At 42.5% G+C, this 22,133-nt stretch overlaps 1 protein-coding gene across 1 annotated transcript; it reads left to right on the top strand.

The window, feature by feature from the left end:
* Nucleotides 1-8,117: 8,117 nt before the first annotated feature.
* Nucleotides 8,118-10,983, top strand: LOC117533944 (zona pellucida sperm-binding protein 3-like). Its single transcript, XM_034197978.1, has 10 exons — nt 8,118-8,486; nt 8,561-8,676; nt 8,767-8,870; nt 8,949-9,123; nt 9,536-9,653; nt 9,724-9,806; nt 9,886-10,046; nt 10,187-10,342; nt 10,461-10,571; nt 10,660-10,983. Exons 1-10 carry the CDS (start codon nt 8,118-8,120, stop codon nt 10,962-10,964), a joined length of 1,698 nt encoding a protein of 565 aa, XP_034053869.1. The 3' UTR covers nt 10,965-10,983.
* The last annotated feature ends 11,150 nt before the right edge of the window (nt 10,984-22,133 follow it).

The following is a 22,133-nucleotide window of genomic DNA, read 5'->3' as shown; positions in this document are numbered from 1 at the left end:
CTTAGGGATAACAACGCACTGCCCTCTGTATAGCACACTGTTTTGCACGTTGAGCTCATCCCTGAAGGGCCAGTATTCTCGCACCAAGAGGGGGGTGTCCTCTTTGAAATCAGGCCATCCCCTGAGGATTACTGATGTCAAAGCTTGTAATACATCGTCCATCTCTGTGTGCTGGGCAATTTGGCGAAACCTGAAGTCAGTAACATCCAGATGCTGTGCCTGATCCAGCTCTGAGTCCTCCACCTGAAAGCTGTCCATGGAACACACCGCCTGTCGTACATAGGGGGTGTCGGAACCACGATACGGTGGAGTGGCCCTGCTTAGAGTGTCACTGACATACATCTCCGTGCCTGGTTTGTAAACAACATCCAGATTGTACCCCTGGAGCTGCAGTAACATGCCCTGAAGGCGTTTAGGCGCACTCATGAGGGGCTTCTTAAAGATGGTGATCAGTGGTTTGTGGTCTGTTTCTGCAGTGATTGTGTCCCTGCCATATAGGTACTGGTGAAATCTCTGGCATGCAAAAACTATGCTTAAACACTCTTTCTCTATTTGAGCGTAGTTTTGCTCAGTCCGTGTCAGTGCGCGTGAGGCAAAGGCTACAGGCTGCCCCTTTTGCAGCAAGCAGCACCCCAGTCCATTCATGCTGGCATCACTCTGGATTGTTACAGGCTTTGTGACGTCATAATATTTGAGAACCGGCGTGTTGGTAACCATCCGCTTTATCTCGCGTCATCATCGTGTTTTGGCAGCCAGTGCCATGCTGTGTCCTTATCCAGGAGTCTGCGAAGAGGCTCACAGATCTCCGATAGCCCTGGCAGGAACTTAGCCAGATATGTCACAAACCCGATCATGCGTTGTACTGCCTTAGCATCCGTGGGCGTCGGCATGTCCAACACTGCTTGAGTTTTCTCTGGGTCGATTTTCAGTCCTTCTGTAGACAGTACATGGCCGTGGAAATGTACAGCTTTGAGCTTGAACTGCAGCTTGCGTTCACTCAATCTGAGCTTCACAGCCCTGCACCGTTGCATGAGAGCTCTTAAGTTGGTGTTGTGGTCCTCTTCAGCCTCTGCGTCCGTATCGCCACACCCGACCACCAGGATGTCATCCGCAATAGGCTCGATGCCAGCCAGGCCTGATAGCAGCTCATGTTGCTTGCGCTGATAGATCTCTGGCGCCACTGAGACTCCAAACGGGAGTTTGAGCCATCTCATCCGACCCCATGGGGTCCAGAATGTCGTCAAGCGGCTGCTTTCCTCATCAAGCTTGCACTGGAGAAAGGCGTCACGAGCATCAACCAGTGTGAAGACACGAGCCATGGGCAGTTTGTACAAGACGTCTTCTAGCGTTGGCATGTGGTAATGGGACCTGAGAAGTGCCTGATTGAGAGGCTTTGGGTCAATGCAGATTCTTATCTTGTCTGGTTTAGCTACTGTCACCATGTTGCTTATCCACGCTGTTGGCTCCGTCACTGGCGTAAGGTTGCCTGCTTTCACATGTTTGTCCAGCTCTTCCTTAACCCGGGCTTTTAGCGCTACAGGGACATTTCGTGGTGAGCACTGGACTGGTGTCACTTCAGGGTTCAGATCGAAATGAATATTACCTGGGACTGACTCGATCGGGTCATGGAAAACATCATGAAAGTCTTTCAGTAGCATTTATTTTGTGAGTGGCATAGACTGGTTTGCATCAATAGTGTTCACCTCCGCTGGCAGTAGTTCTCTTGGAATAGTGAATTTCACAAGGCCCAGATCAGTGCATGCAGCACCACCGAGCAGGGGCTTTTGTTTGGTGTTCACTATCTCAAACACAAGTCTGTGTATTTTCCCCCTGACCACACAGTCAGTGTGAAATTTCCCCAGGGATGGCATGTATGTATCAGAGTACAGCTTTAGCCTTGTTCTGGTCGGCTGTAAGGCTGTCTTTGGTGACAGTTTCTCTTTAAACTGGCGGCCCATAACATTGCAAGTGGCCCCTGTATCTAGCTGGCATAGCTGTCTTTTCTTATTCAGGTGTAGGTGTACAAACCATTTGCGTCCAGGTGCTTTCACATTCCCCACATATTCAGTGACATTGTATAGGTTTTCACTTGTATCCGAGTCCCCTTCAGTTTGCTGTACATCCTCAACAACATTAACTTTTCTTGTTTTCTCTGCTCTGCTGCTGGCCTGACATACTTTTGCAAAGTGATTTGAAACGCCACATGCTCGGCAGGTCTTACCATAGGCTGGGCACTGCTCTCTGCCCCGTTTGTGTCCATTTCCACAGTATTTGCAGGTCCACTGCTGCTCTCTCTCAGCCGCTGTGTTTCTTTCAGCTGTTTTCCACTGTATTTTGCGTCGTCCGCCTTGCCTGTCCACCATAGAATTAATACTGTCCACCTGTGCCTGCGGGCTCTCAATAAGCCTCATGGTGACTCCGTCAATTCTGCAAGGCGGCAAATCTCCACAGCTGTTGGCAGCGTTAGGTCCCGTTCACGCAGCAGTCTCCGTCTGGTGCTCTCGCTGGCAATACCGAGTACCAGCCTGTCCCTAATCAGTTCATCTTTTAGGTCACGGTACTCACATGATGATGCTTTTTCCCTCAGCTTTGTTATAAAGCTATCGATCGGCTCGTTCGGTCCTTGTTTGCAGCATCCAAACGTGTATCTCTCATAAATCACATTTTTCGCTGGCTTGAAATAATCCCCCAACGCATCCAAGATTGTTTTGGGGTCTTTCTTTTGTTCCTCGGTCAGCGTGACGTTGTGCATATATATATGCCGGCACTCGTTCCCCATAAACCGTCTCAGCGTGGCTGCCTGCACCGCATTCGTTTTTTCGGTCAGACCTGTAGCGAGCATAAAGTCCTCAAATTCTGCTCTAAAAACCTCCCAGTTTTTGGCTATATCACCAGACATATGCATGCCCTCGGGTGCCGGAATACTGTTTGTCGTCATGACGTGAGTTTTCTTGAGCTTTTAGTCCAAGAAGACCGCTTCTGACACCATGTTTCAGTCTGCAGCTTTATTCCGTAACTCACAACTCCATCACATGTATATTCCCGCGTTTGCGGATATAGTACATCACAGTGTAAGCGCTGCAGCATGCAGTTTACTAAAGCGCCAACAGGCGTCACTATATAGCAGGCATTAACAGATGCCCATATCTGTAACAATTGTGCTCAGTGATAAAATCATTGATTAAAAATGTTTTTCCTGCCAAAGACCTGACATTTAATAAAGCTAGTTTAAGTTTGTTAAACACACTATCAGTCATGTTTTTAACAAGCTGTGGCTGACATGGAATCACTGCTAAATTAGATAAACTCACACAAATGTTTGAGCGCTTCCTGTTTCTGCAACACACTCTCACTCCCTAAGCGTCCAGGAGCGACGTTTGGTCAGTGTCCGTGGTGTCCAGTTGTGACGCTCCTAGGCTCCTTCAGCGTCATAAAGGGACGCAAATAGCTTTCAACTGATTGCAATGTATTCCCATCTGCGGCGGGATTTGACGCTCATGGAAGCACGGCATTCGTTTGTGTCGGCTGCCCTTAAAGGCAATGTGAGCGTCCATTCCCATTGGATAACGGAGAATTGTACACCCGGAAGTAAGTATTCCCCTTACTGTCGATTGATTTTTACAGTGATATCTGTACTACTCATCTACTAAAAAACACCAGATTATCCTTGTTAATTACACAACATTGATTGGTTTAAATTGTGTGCAATGCTTTTGTATTTTTCCCCTTCGATTCGGAGAAACAAATATTTTTTCGGAGTAAAGGATGGCAGAAGACACTACACTACCCAGAATCCCCAGCTATAGTTTGGACTACACCATGTGCTCTGTTTGACAAACCCCGTGATAGTCCTCAAGCTCTGTGATTGGAGAGTGTGCTCCGAGGGTTACGCCGATTCTCGAACAGCACTTGAAATGGGATGGAACCACGGCAGACTGTCCAAAACTGGATTTGAACGGGTCCACCGCGTCCCCCCCTCCCCCACCCCGTCCCCAGAACTACACATGCTGGCTATTCTGTTTCGCAACATGTTCTCTATGGCACGTCTCTACTGGGAGTTGTAGTTTTGTAGACGTTTTCGTATTTCCCATAATAAGAAGTTGCCAGTATTAAACTGTGTACATCCCTGGAGGTTTAGGGGATAGGAAACACTCAAATTTAAAACATATAATTAATAAATGGGTGAAAATTGCTTGTGCCCATAATGGGCAGCATTAATATATATACAGACATGCCAGCTAAGGTCAGAAGAGCTTTATTTAACAGCTGGTCTTATGTTTGTGACCCCTGTTGTTAATTGATAACATTACATTAATTGATAAGCCTGAAACATGCACTTGTCAAGGTTCAGAGGCACATTTTGCAAATACGGCAGTAGCCATCGATCAGCTTAAGATAAGATATACTTTATTGATCCCAAGTTGGAACATTTGCGTTACATCAGCATGTGTAACAGTTGTAAATATGCAGTGGTGTTTATTTGTAAATCATTTAGTATAATCACACAAATTCTGTGTTTTATATTTAACAATTCTGTGTTCTTTATTTATTGATTGTTCAATACCTGACAAGGCTGGAGATGAAATATCTACATACATCTTATAAGAGTATAATACATTATGTATAATATCAGTTAAACTAAGTGCTTCAACATAGTTAACATTGCTGGAGGTATGCACAAATATTGATAGATGTCTTGTAATGCACTATTGAGGAACCTGCGACCCAAGTTTTTTATTCAATGCAGAACTACACCATAGTTGTGTAGGCCTATATGATATGTCAATAAACCTTAGAAAATCTTGAAATCTTGAAAGGGATGTGCAAAATAGTCATTATATACAGTCTTTAATTAACTATTAGTAGAGAATAACGAGTAACGAATATACTTTATAGGGATCCTATTAATATCTAATAATAAAAATAATGAAATTCAATAACATGCTTTAACCACTAGGTGTCCCTTTATATCAGCTGTGCACCTTTATGGTGTAAATACAGCCTATCTACCAATTGGATCAAATATAAAAGTCAGCCGAATTAGTGTTGATACTGCAAGGAGACGTATTGTGTGAAAAGAAATGTAAGATGTTGTTTAATGGCTGATATATTTATGATCCACGTCACGTTTTCAGTTCCTCGTGTTTGTCTAGAAGTCTTTTCATCAGGGCTCTATAAATACAGAACTACGGCAGATATGTAATATTTAATGCAGCCGAACCGTGTATTACAATGGCGTTATGTGATGACCTCCAAAGAGAAAAGCAAGCACACCCGGAATAAAGTGTTTTATTTTTTTTAAATGTTTTCGGTCTGTTTCCGGTATTTGTTAATGACGATGTGCTCTGAGATGTGAGACTGGAATTGCACAGGGGAAAATAACGTAGGCTATCTTTAGATGCGGATTTTGTTAAACTAATATGTTTGCGCTGTGGACCAACACTATACATTGACGGGGAAGGGGGTAGCAATAAAGATAACACCATTAAACAGTTACACAACATAACAGAAATAATATCGATAGCAGCGTCCCTAGCAACCACCTTGGTAACAATGAAAACGTCGCGATTTCCTGAAGTAATCTTCGTAATAACTAGCAAACTAAAGATCATGTACATCCACTGCACACATAATCTGAAATAACAACTCATATTTCTCGCATCAAATGACATCAAAACGCATTTTAATGGCCAGACTAACTTTAAAATAGGCATTTTCCACTGAGAATAAAACGAAGTTCGGCCATTTTTTCTTTTTCTGCAGGGAGAAATTTGAAGATCACGTGACATAGACGCCAGCCATTGGAATGAATGGTGAAAAAAACGGGGTTTGTCAAACAGAGCACATGGTGTAGTCCAAACGATAGCTGGGGATTCTGGGTAGTGTAGTGTCTTCTGCCATCCTTTACTCCGAAAAAATATTTGTTTCTCCGAATCGAAGGGGAAAAATACAAAAGCATTGCACACAATTTAAACCAATCAATGTTGTGTAATTAACAAGGATAATCTGGTGTTTTTTAGTCGATGAGTAGAGCAGATATCACTGTAAAATCAATCGACAGTAAGGGAAATACTTACTTCCGGGTGTACAATTCTCCGTTATCCAATGGGAATGGACGCTCACATTGCCTTTAAGGGCAGCCGACACAAACGAATGCCGTGCTTCCATGAGCGTCAAATCGCGCCGCAGATGGGAATACATTGCAATCAGTTGAAAGCTATTTGCGTCCCTTTATGACGCTGAAGGAGCCTAGGAGCGTCACATCTGGACGCCACGGACACTGACCAAACGTCGCTCCTGGACGCTTAGGGAGTGTTACGTTCCCACTTGGCTAGGGTACAAACGGGAAACGACACGACCAGATTGGATTTGGTATATTTGTTACCGGTGGTTTTATTGTCACTGAAACTAGGCAAAATGATGGTCACACAGATTGGCCCCACAACACGGGTCAATCTGTCACTATAATACAACACAAAGGGTCTCCAAAAGAGAGTTGCCCCGCTATAGAAATAAAAACAAATCTCACTACTCAAGTGGAAACGAGCAATAAACAAAACGGGACTGTGGAAACACACAGCTGGTGCGGGTCTACAGGTGCTAATCACCTGGCTCTACGCAATATCCACTCACAGGAACGCTGGTCTACAGGTGCTAATCAACCTGGATCTAAGCAGTATGAACACACAGGAATGCTGGTCTACAGGTGCTAATCAACCTGGATCTAAGCAGTATACACACACACAAAATCCCTACGCTAACACAGAACCCGACGACACACTGCTACTCAGTGTGCTCGCCTAGAACCCTACTATAGACACTGCTAATCAGTGGAGCTAATACCAAAGACACACGCTAAATCTCAGAATTCACAGAATGAAGGCTTATCACAAGGATAGGGTTGAGGCATCTGACACAAAATACAGAGCCTCCCGACTGTTGTCCGTGCTCAGCCTTTATACTCCTCCCCCGGATGACGTAGCAGAAGCGAGCAGGGGTTGGGCGACGTCTGTCCAATCCCCGCGGATGTTGAGCGGTCCGGACGGCCAATGACAGCAGAGGAACTGCACAGCTAATTTACATACACAAACACACTTAAGCTCACAAGGTAGCAGCGGCTGTAGCAGGAGTGAGAGTGTGTTGGTTTTGAGCGCACCAACAAAAGTACTATTCACATACAAGACAATACAATGTGTCCAAATATAAAGGAAATAATAGGAAAGAGTGAAAGAGGTTAGGTCAATAACCCTTGATAAGAATGGGTTCGCCTGATATGTCAGTGGTTAGAGCTGGCAGCCCATATTCAACCAGTTTGAATCCTGAACCAGCCGAACATTTCTGGCATGTCCTCCCTTCTGTCTCCCCTTTCAACTCTAACATCTCCAATAACGGCGCTCTGGACCGAAACAAACTACAAAGTATGAACAGAAAAAACAAAATGGATGAATCTAAAATAATATAAAATATGTAGGCAACAGTACAGAGTGAACATCTGAAAGGGATCATTAAGAATATAGTTTTGAACTTGAAGTCATTTGATTTTAAGTATTTGGAGGCATTTTCAATACTTTCTTTGTTTGAACTGCATGGATTGATTTGTATATGATATGTCTTGTGTTTCAAACATATAGATCAAATTGTATTTATGTAGCTCAAAATCACAAGTTGTATCTGATTTAGTCTGTACAGATCAACAAAACATCAATGATAGTTTAAAAACATAATAAAATGACACCATAGACCACAATAATAATGTGATAGTGTACAAATGAAGGATCCAGGGGGATGTCAAAATGCTTCCTGCATGGTTTTCATGAACTGCAACACTAACATTTTATTTAAAATCCAAAGTAACAAGCAATGAAGCAAATATATGCACATTTTAAACATGTGAAAACGCTCTTCACCTCTCTCTCAATCGGCCTCATGTTTTGAGTTCAGTGTGCAGCCAATTAAGCTGATGGGTGTCTGATTGGACGCAGGTGTGCTGCTCTGATGAGGATAATTATCGGCTAGAGTTTAAAAAGCTCCACCGCTCACACTGAACCATAGGCCTACTGTGAGTTTGTCAGGAAGACAGAGAGCAGCTGACCAGGTTCCTGTTATCAGTTTCACTTATGGAGGCCTTTCATTTTCAGGTTATCCTCCTTGTAGGACTCTGTGTTAGCTCCTCTTTTGCTTTCCCGCCCACACAAGATGCTTCGTTTCAGAGCCTTGCGAACACAGGCAGGTCAGAACTCGGGCAGCAGCAGCAGAAGTCTCCGGCTGAGGAACCGCAGCAGGTGAATACCGTCAGAGTGACCTGCCATCCAGACTCTTTGGAGATTGTTATCAAAGCCGATATGTTTGCGGTTGGAGCTCCTGTTGATGGTGACGAGCTACGCCTTGGAGTAGAGACCAACAACCAGTACTGCAGAGCTACAGCGTCTTCAGCAAATGAGTACAGTATCAGTGTTGGACTTGTGGAGTGCGGCACCAGACACTGGGTAACTTTAAATACATTTCATTTCTAATCTGATTCATTATAGCTTCTAGTTTTAAACACGTCTACTCTCCACAGGTAACTGAGGACTCTCTGATCTACATAAACCTCCTCATATACTCTCCTGAGGCTTCTCCATATGGTGTTGTTCGAATGGAAGAGTCTGTAATTCGAATTGAGTGTCATTACGAAAGGTCTGTGTCTCTTTCTGTTTTTAAAGCTCACATTGTAAAAATCTTTGAATGATGTTTTGTTTTTTTTAATGCATGTTTTCTGTTTCTTAGGAAGTACAGTTTGTCCAGTTCTTCACTCATGCCTACCTGGATCCCCTTCATGTCGACCCAGGCTACAGTGGAAATGTTGCAGTTTAACTTGAGAATCATGACAAGTGGGTTTTGATCATTTCTCATGTAATGCGTTGTCATGTCTCTATTTGCTCTTAGTACTTTCTTCTGTCCGTGTGCAGGTGACTGGCAGCACAAAAGAGGCTCTAATGTGTTTCATATCGGTGAGCCCATCAGCATCGAGGCCTCGGTCAGAATTGGGCATCACATTGGGCTCCGAGTCTTTGTGAGCAGCTGCGTGGCTACACTGAGCCCTGACATGCACTCCAGCCCCAGGCATGCCTTCATTGAAAATGGGTAAGGCTGCAAATTGCTAAATGCCAAAAAGTAAAGTCTTTTTCTGACCCTAGAGGGAGCTGTTTAATGTGTAAGGCTCTTCAAGTGGTTTAATTCAGACGCAAGCAATGCTGACTCGAGTGACAGGTTAATAAAAGATCAGTCCTTTTTGTGTCGTCTTCAAGTTAGCCATTAGCTAAGGCTAGCTGCGGTTTGCTTTTAATCTTTTGTATTCTAGATCCTTTCTGTGCCACTATTGGCAAATGCACTGGTCAGATTTGTGCAGTTCTGACTCTAAAGAACTACTTCCAGAACTTGCCTATATGACTAGAAATGTTAGTGGTGGAGTTGCATTGTGGGTAATGTAGACTCTGGTTATAGTAGTCAATGAGTGCTAATTTAGTGTTGCTCTTTTTGTTTGTCCTCATCATAGGTGCTTTGTTGACTCTCAGCTTCCAGGCTCAAGGTCTCAATTCTTAGCCAGGACACAGGATGACAAGCTCCACATGTCCATTGATGCCTTCAGATTTTATAATGAGGACGGAGGGGAGGTGAGGCTCTATTAAATTGCCTTAAACATGATTGTGTGTGCATGTTTCCCAACACCTGCTTTTCTCATAGCTCTACATCACATGTGACCTGAATGCTGTGCCAATAAATAGCACAGATGCAACAACCAAGGCGTGCACTTTTGTGAATGGAAGGCAAGTGAGATCCAGTCTAATATGTCAAATTACACACACAAAAGAAAGTATTGGTGCTGAATGTTTTTTAATTTATCAGATGGAGGTCCGCTGATGGTCATGACTACTTATGTGGGCAATGCAAAAGACCAATTGAAGTTGAGCAAACTCCCAGCAGCCCGAGCAAGTTTAGGCCTCCAGGGTTTGTGAAGCCAGAAGAGCGTGAACCCCTCTGGAGGAGCGGACTGAAGACCAGTACAGGCATGTAGAAACTTGTATGATTTAATATTGGCTGCAGATGTCGTCATAATGATCAATGTTGACACATGTTTTGGCATAGGTTTTAGACATGATGATGGCTGGGTAACTGAATTAACATGCATTGTGCTGGTTTGTGTTAGTGTGGGAACATCAGGCCAGAGTGGGTCCCATGATGGTCTTGCCAGCCAAGCAGAAAAGCCGGCCCATACCTACAGAGGAGCTTTCTTCCATTCTTGATCAAACCAGCAGATCTACAATGTATGGCAGCCAGTGGAGGAGTGGAATAAACAGAGTTGGTAAGTCAATACCAGTATTCAATTATTCTTTGTTCATTTGAAGCCTTTAACCATCTCTAAATTGAGATTAAAATGGCCCATAATTAAATCTTAATGTTGAATTGTTTTTCTGTCAAAGATCAGAGGAAAGGACTGCTTCCTGATTCATCATCGACCCAAAACCAGCTGGACGTTCTGACTTTAGCTTCTGCGCAGACTAAAGACGAAGACAAAATGGAACCGACAAAAGGTTAAATGTGAAAAGTCTTAACTCTTTTTTTTTAAATGGCACTCTGGAATGCACATTTTACATTAACACATTTCTTCTGCGATTACAGATGATGATGCTGAGGAAGTTCCTGAACTTCTAGAAAAAACCTCTCCTGAGGCCCACCTGCAGTCGAAGGCAGCGGTGCTGAACAGTACCCACACAGCGGCGCTGAACAGTACCCACACAGCGGCGCTGAACAGTACCCACACAGCGGCGCTGAACAGTACTCACACAGCGGCGCTGAACAGTACCCACACAGCGGCGCTCGATGAAGTCCTCCAAACTGCTGTGGTTAATGTGACTGTGCCCCCACTGTCCAACACCACTGCAACAGAATCCGACCTTTCTGAAACAATGGACCCAAAGAGATAATAAATTATTCAAATTGTTATTTGTTTGCTTTTTTAATGTTGTAATACAAAAGGAAAACTGATGACCTGCTCACAGCTAAACACAATTAAATGCAAACTAAATTGTTTCCTAATTAGCCAAAGTATTCCATATAACGGGGTTACGGCCCCCTACTCCGTGATAGTGGCTTGTGGGGAGACCCGCAACATAAAAGAAAACGCACAACGTCCAGTAGGCTACTTAACAGCGATCATTTATTTAAATGTACAGCCGTTACTGACATAGGCCAACAGGCAAACGAACAAGGTCTGGAGGACTGGCCAACAGAAACTAAGGAGGGTGCCCGAGCCAGCCACACCACGGGCCGTAGGATCCTGAGCTTCCCTCCCCTAACAGAAATCTAACAACGCTACGGGAAACTAAATAAAGCCACAAAAACTAGATTACCAGGTCCTCCAGGATACACGTCGGCAAAGGGGTCTACAGATCAAGAACAGCAGAGATTGTCCACAGCATTGGACTGAGAAACTGTTTTGACAGTCGATGTGCACATCAGGCTACAATATAGAAAGAAAAGTGGCTCATAATAGTGGCACTGACACTAGAAAAGTGGATCACATCACTCCGGTTCTGAGATCATTACACTGGCTTCCAGTCTGCCAAAGAATTGATTTTAAAATACTACTGCTAGTTTTTAAATCACTAAATGGCTTAGGACCGAGGTATATAGACTACCTCCTCCATCACTATGAAGCATCCAGGTCTTCTGGGCATGCTTGCCAACCCTCCCGATTTTCGCGGGAGACTCCCGATTGCATTGCCCTCTCCCGCATTTCTCCCATTTTCTGACTAATCAGATTTACTCAGGACTGTTTCCACTCGGACTTTAATACAGCGACACCATTGTTTGGTTTCCATGGCAGTGCGTCTCTTTAGTATAGCACGCGCAACTGAAAGTCTGAGAGGGTGAGGAAGATAGTCACAGAAAACGGAACAAGAATCGACAACTCTACCCTCTGCTCACTCCTTTCCTGTAAAATACTGGTCCAGCCCACACATATGCTCCATCAAGGATGGTGCTACAGGCCGCAAGGCAGTGCACTTACAACTACAATAAGCATGTTAATGTTAATCTAATACAGCTCCGGCGATCCACTAGCACAGGGGTCGGTAACTCCTGGCACGCGGCACCGTAACCAGTGGCACACTAGGAATAAGTGTGCAAAAATATTTTTATTTTATTTTCGGATCCTGAACGAGACCACCGCCAGAGCGCGTCTCCCCGTTACCTGCAGAAGGAAGCCATGCACGCAACGCAGCCCCGCTCTCTTTAACTCCAGGCGACTTTCTGCCGCTTTCCTCCGTGGTGCATTGCAGATCCTTTCACCACGGAGGAAAGCACTTCACAAATTGCAGTACCGATAACGAGCTGTACACATGCCGCAGTTTTTGCGTAGCTGTGTCTTTAGTTGAAAGCCCAGTGGCGATCTGCTCATCGAAATAATATGCTACAAAGGGGCGGACTGGCCATCTGTGTGTTGCACTTTCCTGTCGGCTCCCAGGCCGTAGTCGAGGAGGGCAGAAGCAACAAGCTTCAGGTTTAATAACCCACTTTAGCTTAAATGACTGGAGAGAGGCGAGCTCTTCTTAGGAGGCCGTTGCATTTATTTAGTTCTTCTGTTTCACAAAATACATCACAGAACTCTGTTTTTCTGCTTCCTCGTTTCACTTCCAGAAACATACACACGCTAGCTCACTGTCGCTCTACCATCCACAAACACATGCACAAGCCACACCCCTCTCTCTCTCTTAAAGTGACAGCGATCTCATCTCACTCTGCATGACCCTAATATCATAACATACATGTGTGTTCTGGAAAATCACAGAACGGACGATCGTCATTATTATTATGCCCTTTAAAGCAATTATTTAAATGTGTTGCGCTTACAGGTCCACAGACTGCTCCCCCCCCGTTGATAATTCACGATCGTCGTGTTACAGACTTGGCCTGTCACTTTAAGAGTAGCAGCTGTATGGGCATAGATATGTCTCATAATTATTTGTGTGAACATAACAATAATTTGTGTGTAAATATGTGATTTGTAAATGTAAAACAACATCCACAAATGCATTTAAAATATTTGCAAACTCACAAATACATTTGCAAGTGTAAAACGGGTCTGCAAATACGCTAAATATGTTCACAAATAAAAAAAAGATCTGTGAATATCTCTTTAACATTTAGCTTGGATTAAAATATTCTTTCACAGTACCTCCTTTTTATCAATTTATGATAACAAATTAACATTAGTCTAAGAATATTTCAGTCAATACTTAAATCAATAAGCATCTTCAGAATTGGGTGAACTCACATGCATCAATTATCAAAAGTAAACAAGATTGAAAACATTCCAATCACCCTGATTGAATACAGTCAATCATAATAAAAAATCATCTTTCTTCAGTGTTTGGCATTTTTGTCAAAAGGTATAATAATAAACACACATGAAATACAAAAATATAATAGCAGAATATATGTTTACAAAATAAGACCTTTTATCATTTATCACTCAGGTAATCTCATTCATCAAACACAAATCCAAATTCAACTTACATCTCAAAGATTTACTTCAAGGCAATTACTTATTAAAACACAATTTAGGATTATAAGAAATCAAATTGAGGTATAAATCAGAATCATGAGAGATCCAGCTAAAATTCCCAGTTTAAGGTATAAATTCACAGTGATGAATCGATCAATCTGTAATCTGTAAAGTTGCAGTGTCCTCAATCTTTAACATTAATTAAGTTTATTTCATTACGCTTTATTCAAGAGTAAGGGATGATAACATAATTACATTACTTCAACTATCAATCATTATGTCATTTCAAAATCTGAATGGAAAACTAAACAATTCTCAAAATGTTTAACAATCTGAAAAGGAAGAATCAGACATTTTATTGTATAACAACCTGAAAAGGAAAAAATCAAAACATCTGTTTTTTATTCAGAGTATCAACTGTAATCAATATCAATCGCTGAATTGGGAGCCTTGTAATCTGGTTTCCTCGTTGTACATTTGACCTGGTAATGATTAAGGATAGTAACATTGTCTGTTATAATATTAGAAATATCTTATTGTTCAATACCTTATAAATCTGAAAATATCAATTAATTTATTTGTTTAGTGTGAAAGTGTAATCTGATCTGACAAAATATATTTATCACCACTATTTAACACATATCTGTTCATTGGGAATACAAAAACAATCATTAATTGTACATCTGTAATCATCTGGTCATTCAATTCAAATGTTATCTTTGTACGAGAGCTAGAAGAACATGTCCTCCTGACTCGTTCTCCTCCTCTCTTTATGACACAGAATGTCTGGTGTGTAAAGGCATCCTGATACTGTAGATTAGCACTGAGGTGCTGATTGGCTCAAACTCTTCTTCATCAGAGCGCCATATTTCACCCTCCCCAATTGCTCTGCTTTTGTGGCTCAATTCAGTGAGCACTTTATGATCTCCCAGTGAAACAGAGGCTCATCTGTCTGTATTCCTTCTGCTATCTGCTTGAGAGCAGTGCACCTGCCTATTCCAAGTGGCACATCCAGATGCCTCTGAAACCATCGCTCGTCCTGTAGAGTTGTCTGCCTGAGCCCACCGAGCAGAAAGATGAAGAAGCATCCCATCTCCTCAGAAAGTTGAAGATTAGAATCCTCTCATCTCGAACGACCTCCTTGCCCGTGGATGGAGGTGCCCTCTGCAGCCGCAGAGTGTGATTCTCTCTCTCTGACCCTTGGCCTTCAGAGCTGTCCTAGTTATTGGGTTAACACTTGATAGGGATGTTTTCCTGAGTGCAGACAACTTAAAGTAATGGATTAGCACATTATCATTTAATTACAAAAATAGGATAGGCCCCTCAGAATGATTTGGGAGCCTTCCTGACACATGCACATGCATAAATGTAAGGTTTGTGTTAGTCATTTAACATGCAAGAATCATATACTCATCAGTCCAAAGCAGAGACATGTTATTTTAAGTTAAATGTGAGCTAGTCCCTGTGGATATAACCCTTTCTCAATGATTCTAGATGTTATATTAATTCACCATTTACCGTTTGATAAAGGATTAGTTTATCAGAAGTACATTTCCTCTTCCATAAAACATAGGTTTGAGAAATGAATGTTCCAATATGAAATCAATTACTCAATATAATTGACTCTTCCCTCCCTTTTCTTACATATGTCACATATGAAATAATAACTTAGGAGTCTATTTAAGCATGGTATTGTCTATATAAGCTATTAATCGAGAAAACTCAGAATCAGTATGCAACTCGCAAATATCTCTCCTCTCCTTCCTATCCCTCTCTTCCACATCTCCCTCTCATCCTCATCTCCCTTTTTCCTCACTTCCCCATCTCTTTCTCTCTTACTTCTGTTAGATATGAAGTCAAACATACAAGTCCATGTAAGCATCTGAGTTACCACTGAAGGCATAGCATGAATGATAGTGGGCGTCTGAGGGTGTCATTACTGAGAAATGTCAAACACATTCAAAATCTTACATTTGAAAACAGGTTTGCATTCCTCCACTTAAGGTGACGTTATCATTGGAAACAATAAAAACGAACTATTTTGATGTAGAATCTATAAATTGAATCGTTAGAGCAGAACAAAATGGTTGTATTGTAGCCTGAGTTCCGTGCAGCCTCTAGTTTCACCAGGTGGAAACATGGTCCATGCAGCGGCGTAGCTGTGGGTGGGCCTAGGCCCACCCACATGCACGTCTGGCCCACCCACAGCCAATCAGCGCTTCATAGCGCAGAGCCGGGAAGCCCAGAAGGAAGTGCCACAAACTGCAGTTCATTAAGTGGCCGACAGGGGATGGATGCAAAAAGAAGCAATTCCCATAGACCCCCATGTTAAAATGCCCAACTTTACAGCAGAAATAAACATGTTTTTGGCCTGGATCCAATAAAACGTATTCTGGATATAGTTAGATTCCACCTTCATGACAATGGAATAGGGAGTGCATTTTTTTACCGTGAGTTTTTACAGTAAGTAAAGTAACTTTTGCCGTGAGTGAATGAAAGTATTATTTCTTCTTGAGGTCTGCAGTTTAGCGTGTACACATTTGTTGAATATGAAAACACTCAGTGTGTGCCCACTGTGCGACTGTCAAGGATAAACAACCTGTGCCCCCGATATATGTTGTATGTATTATTGCTACACAAACATTACATTGCAGTTTAAGTGTCGCCAACTCCGTTTAAGAGATCTCTCCCCCGTCTGTGTGCGAGGGGGCGGGGCAGTTTACACACACGCAGCTGCTACATGCAGCAACACACACACACACAGTGTTGCCAACTTGGCGATTTTCTCGTTAAATTTGGCGGATTTCCAAACCCTCCGGCGACTTATTTGTGTCAAAAGTGACTAACGACTAATCTAGCGATTTATAATGGTGTTATTAGCGACTTTTCTGGTGTTTAGAGACTCACATTGTTCTGCAGTTAACGAGCCGCGGGTGCTGCCGTGAGCCCCGCCTCCCTCCCATAGTACTCACAGGCGCTCAGACTGACAGTTGCCTGGCCGCAGCAGAGCTGCTGCTGCAGTCGGAGCAGAGAGGAGACAACCACACTCCCCCGCGTCGAGACTGCAAATGAATTGCGCATGCGCCAACTGCCAAGCCGTCCTGGTTTTGGGCGGGATTTAAATGTTTCTTCACTCACTTTCACACTATAATAAAGTTATGTTCTGCTTAAGACGGGGAAGCAACAAAGTAATTTTACCTTGCAGAATAGAGACATTTCTGATCTACTGTCGTCTGGATTTAACTCCGGTGGTTTCAAGTTTTGATGCTTGAAGGGTTGGGAACGTTTTGTGTACTCCCCTCTACCATGCTCTCTCCTACAGCCGCCATTACATGATATGCAAATTAGGCGACTTCTGGCGACTTTTCGGACCGCCAATAGCTACTTTTCTTACTATGGAGTTGGCAACACTGCACACACACACACACACACACACACACGGAGGAGATGGCGGAGAGAACGCGCTCCGAGGTGGTTAAACTATAGCCGTGTCGATGTGGACAATACTCGTTACCAAAAGTGGAATAAGCGTTTAGTATGTAAGGGCGGTAACACGAGCAATTCGTCTAAACATTTAGCAAAAGTGCTCCACATTCAGACGGAGGAATGCACCGGGTTCGACTGTCTTTCTAGCAGCTCTGTAGCCCCATCCACGAGTAACGTTTCCACGTCAGGTGTTCTGTATGCTAGCAGCAACACACCGAGTTAACTACATTATACAAACATGGGTTAATGATTAGAGGAAACTGAGTTATTTATTTTGTTAAAGTTTCAGCTATTCTGTTTACAATTCTGTCATCACATTATTTAATACGATTTGTTAAAACATTGTTGTTTCTTTTGATGTGAAATATTATGTATTTAATTTAAATAAAAAGCAATGTTAGTTTTGTTCACAATGTGTTTAGTAAGTTTACCTTATTTTTTTCTCCAAAAGAACCGATAAAAGTAATGTTAAAGGACCGGATCGATAAGACAGACATACTTTATTGTCATTTCAACAAGACACAGAGTGTACTATTAAAACGAAATGTCGTTGTACTGGCTTACAGGAACAGGACAATATAAAAACTTGCTAAAATTGTACATATAAATAAATAATAGTGACGTGGTGCTGATAAAATTAAAGATAAAGTGTGTGTTTAAAATATAAAGACTTACTATACATATAAATAAAATAGACATACTATATAACAAATATGTGCTCTTTACACAGCGTAATGTAATCTCTGTGTTACTGGTCTACTTGCTGTCTGATGGCTTGGGGGAAAAAGCTATTGCAGAATCTGGCTGTTCTGCTCTTAATGCTGCGGAACCTCTTGCTGGAGGGCAGCAGGGAGAACAGAGCATGGTGAGGATGAGGGGGGTCTTTCAAAATGTTCTGGGCTTTTGTCAGGCATCGTTTCTGAGCGGTGTCTCTGATGGGAGGGAGAGAAACTCCGATGATCTTCTCTGCTGTCCTGACCACTCTCTGCAGAGACTTCCAGTCTTTGGCGTTGCAGTCTCTCGACCAGATGGAGATGCCGCTGGTCAGCACGCTCTCTATGGTTCCTCTGTAGAACGTGGTGAGGATGGGAGGAGGGAGCTGCGCAGGAAGTGTAGGCGCTGCTGTGCCTTCTTAAATAGTGATGTAGTGTGAGTGGACCAGGTCAGACTGCTTGTGATATGCACCCCCAGGAAACTTGGTGCTGTCTGTAGTCTTCACTGCTGTGCCGTTGATGTGGAGTGGTGGGTGACAGTGCTTTTTGTTCCTGAAGTCGACAATGATCTCTTTTGTTTTATCGACATTCAGGATCAGGTTGTTGGTGTTACACCAGTCTGTCAGATGTTTCACCTCCTCCCTGTAGGCCTGTTCGTTGTTGTCCCTGATGAGTCCCACCCTTGTGGTATCATCCGCGTACTTTATGATGTGGTTGGTACTGAACCTGGAGCATAAACATAAGCGCTATTGATAAAAGTAGTAGTACCGTTAAAGCCTTAACGATAACCATCCCTATGTGGATGTCAGTTTTACACACATTCTGAGGCCGCCGTGCCTATGTTTTTTGTTTTCACTGCTAATTTATGCTTATGTTCTATTAGTGCATTAACAAATCATTAAAATCATTAATGAAGTTTCAGCTCAGACCCCACGCTTAATATGTTTCCCCCTGGCCCACCTACATTTCTCCAGGCCCACCCACACAATAATTCCTGGCTACGCCACTGGGTCCATATAATGTGAATACATGCAGAAGTAGACAGTAAGAGGCCACTGACATTAGGCCTATTTTTTTTTTAAATAGTAGGGGCTCTTCACTCTGCATAGCAGTATGAATAGCCTTAAAAAACAAACAACCCACTCCGTGGTAACGAGAGTCATATTTCTGACCCATATGCCCTAAGTGAAGCCGTTAGTCTCATCTAACTGACCCAAGGATTGGTGCTGGTGTGGCGGGGAGGCTTCCAGGTGTACAAAGCAGATGTCAAGCTTTCAGTTCATGGCTCAGTGGGGGGGAGCAGGCCCACGTGAGACAGTATCCACGGCTGTAAAGTCCAGTTTGAGGCTCGTCATTCTCTCTGGGAGCAGGAAATGGTGCCCATTCTCGGACCAAACCATTAATGTCATGTAGAGCAGCCATAGCATCTCTGTGACTGCACTCAGCCGGACTGCAGCAGAGCAGAACTGGGTGACTCTTAGTGAAACTGTCCAGGGCCATAGACAAAATGGAACCACGTACCACCAAAAGGACACAGGGTCATCAATGTCTCTCTTTACCATTGGCCTAATCATAAAACAAATTAGTGGGAAAAATGTGGAACACTAATCCATCATGTGAAATGTTGAGGTAATTTAAATAATTACTTATGGGTTGAAATCAAATTAACATTAACTTCAGAACTAAAGTCAGTTAAAATTGGACATGCACGGATCAGAATCCAATCAATACACCATTTTCCCAGCTCTGTGATGAAAATGATAACAAGCAGGGATGCAAACGTGTCCCCTGTCGGTGAAATTCGCCGTTTTGAATCCAAAATAGGTCGTTTTTGTGATTCATGTAGATCTGCAATAAAATATTATTGGGGTATGGGCAGGGTTGCCAACTTTGGGTACCTGGCTGGAGTGAGATTTTGATATCATGGGTTTAATTACACACATGCGCACGAAATGACTGCTATCGTGTCAGTAGCGGGACCTTAGCATATATTTAGGATATATATATAATATATATACAAATACACAATATTGGACACAGACTATAAAAGGGCACACAGTTTCATTCACTAATGAAAGTCAAACACATGTTTGTTTCCACTGTTTTATTGTGTGCCTGTGGCGATAAGCAATTCATTGACTCATCGGCTCCCGAGTATTTGTGTTGGGTAATCTATGGTAGGGTTAACCCATACAGTGGTGGGGCTCAAATCAGCATTTTAAATGTAAATACATACACGCTATATCGCCCCCTTGACAGTGAAACGCCACGCGTGAGGTTTAGATTATTTCCCTGTCTCAATCCAAATTGAACTGTATGAAATAAAAAGGCACATTTGTCTTGTAGTAAATAAAAGGGCGACCTGGAGCCAATCCTGCTATTTCCTCACAAGTGAAAGAGTTGACATGCTGAAAACCCAACCCCCGCAGGGGGTCTGGGGGGATTCTCCCCCAGGAGATTTTTGAAATACTAACATAAAATACACATTCTCTCTTGAGATGAAAAAATAAATCCATCTATTACTACATGACATATTTAAATGAAGCTGAACCTGCTGCTCCTCACAGAGGGAAGAGTCTGTGTGAATTACTTTACATTGTGGATACGGGTGGATAGCCCCCCTTGTTCTGTGTGTCAAAATGGAAGACAGCCCACACACCTGTCAATCATCAAACCGTGGGGTCTTATTTCATTATGTGATGATTTCTATCAACACGTAATGTTGTATCGATGTATATATGTACTACCGCAAAAGTATTCTCCGTCGGGACTTCCTGCAACAACACCACGCCGTTATAATACAGTGCTGAGAATGAACGCACTATTGAACGCCGTTATACAGCGCTGAGAATGAACGCGTTCTCAATTACGTTCATCTAGCAGAAATACAGTACGTTCGGTTCACGTTCGCCCAAAATATGAACGTGTTCAGATACATCACTGCCTACGGATGTGTTCGTTAATATTAGCTGTGTGGTCCGGAGTGACTGTGGCACAGACTGGACCGCTGGTGAACAGCTGCCAGAACGGGGTGTTCAGAGCAGAGCTTCCTGTCGGAGGGCAGAGCTTGAAGCGAACTGAAAATGTTTCTGGCTAACGTTAGCTTAGGTACTCAGATCTTGTTCTTGAGTAAAAGTAGAAGTACCAGAGTGTAGGAATACTAAGTTACAGTAAAAGTACTGCATTCAAAATGTTACTCAAGTAAAAGTATAAAAGTATTGTCATCAAAATATAGTGAAAATAGCGACAGTAAAAGTAGTCACTGTGCAGATTGGTTTATTTCAGAATACTATATATGATATGTTTTATAATGATTGATCATGAAAGTGTTCTCAAAGCTGGTAAAGGTGCAGCTAGTTTGAATGACTTTGTATACTGCAGGGTAGCTTGTGGATTTACTCCAGGTGGAACTAAAATCTGATTCAACACTTGATTATATTTCACATCATTCATCCAGATCTGAAAGTAACTAAAAGGTATTAAATACATGTAGTGATATTTCACATCATTCATCCAGATCTGAAAGTAACTAAAAGGTATTAAATACATGTAGTGGAGTAGAAGTACCCCATGTATCTCTGAACTGCAGTGGAGTAGAAGAAATAAAGTAGCAAAACATTTAAATACTCAAATAAAGTACAGGTATCTCAAAATTGTGCCCAAGTATAGTACTTGTTGAGTTTATGAACTTAGTTACACCAGTGGCTATACAGATAGAAAGACTAAGCCATGCACAGAGGCATGAAAATACATTTTGAAAATGCTCAACAGTACTGGCAAAATTATAAACTGACTGCTGCAATTAGATCTTCCTCTTTGTGCTGAGGCCATAAAACCCCCAATGGGTCGCTCCGTGGTCTGCTTCAGATGATCTTTTACTTCCAGAGGTCACGCCTGTCTCTGACCCTGTGTCTTGCGTTTTTTTCTGCAGCACCACGGGAGCAGAGAAAGGGAGAGATTTTGGCTAGAAATAATTTGAAACAGTTTAATAAAGAATGTTAAACTATATTTAAAAACTGTAATTGAACTTCAACTTATATCAATTATCCTATTCCAGTGGCCAATTGGAACAGACAATCAACAAAGTTTTCATTTTGCAGCAACAGTGCAAAAGGTTCCAATCACAATTATGTCTGAGTCTATTCTGCTTATCTGCTTTGTTTCGGAATGTGTTCAATACATTACGTTTTTTTCTTTTTATTCATCATTACCATACAATACATAGATTAAGAATAAATGAAACAAATAATACAACATTGACCTAGTTGAGCAGACAGATTTTTGTTCAACCCTGATTTCCTCAGGCCGGTATTTATGAGCAGTGATGCCTCTGAGGGTCTCGGTTGTAAGACAGATACAGGATATAAAAACACTCTTTTGCTATTTAT

This window comes from Gymnodraco acuticeps, unplaced genomic scaffold (genome assembly GCF_902827175.1).
Source record: "Gymnodraco acuticeps unplaced genomic scaffold, fGymAcu1.1, whole genome shotgun sequence".
In the NCBI taxonomy this organism is placed as follows: Eukaryota; Metazoa; Chordata; class Actinopteri; order Perciformes; family Bathydraconidae; genus Gymnodraco; species Gymnodraco acuticeps.
Note: the sequence above shows the minus strand (reverse complement) of the source record. Positions and strands in the feature narration are given on the sequence as shown.

What these genes read in the sequence shown, in the direction of transcription:
- LOC117533944 (XM_034197978.1), top strand. Translation starts at nt 8,118, where the DNA reads ATGGAGGCCTTTCATTTTCAGGTTATCCTCCTTGTAGGACTCTGTGTT. An exon ending in TGCACTTTTGTGAATGGAAG is followed by an intron (nt 9,807 to 9,885) that starts GCAAGTGAGATC and finishes TTAATTTATCAG; the next exon opens with ATGGAGGTCCGCTGATGGTC. An exon ending in CGGACTGAAGACCAGTACAG is followed by an intron (nt 10,047 to 10,186) that starts GCATGTAGAAAC and finishes GGTTTGTGTTAG; the next exon opens with TGTGGGAACATCAGGCCAGA.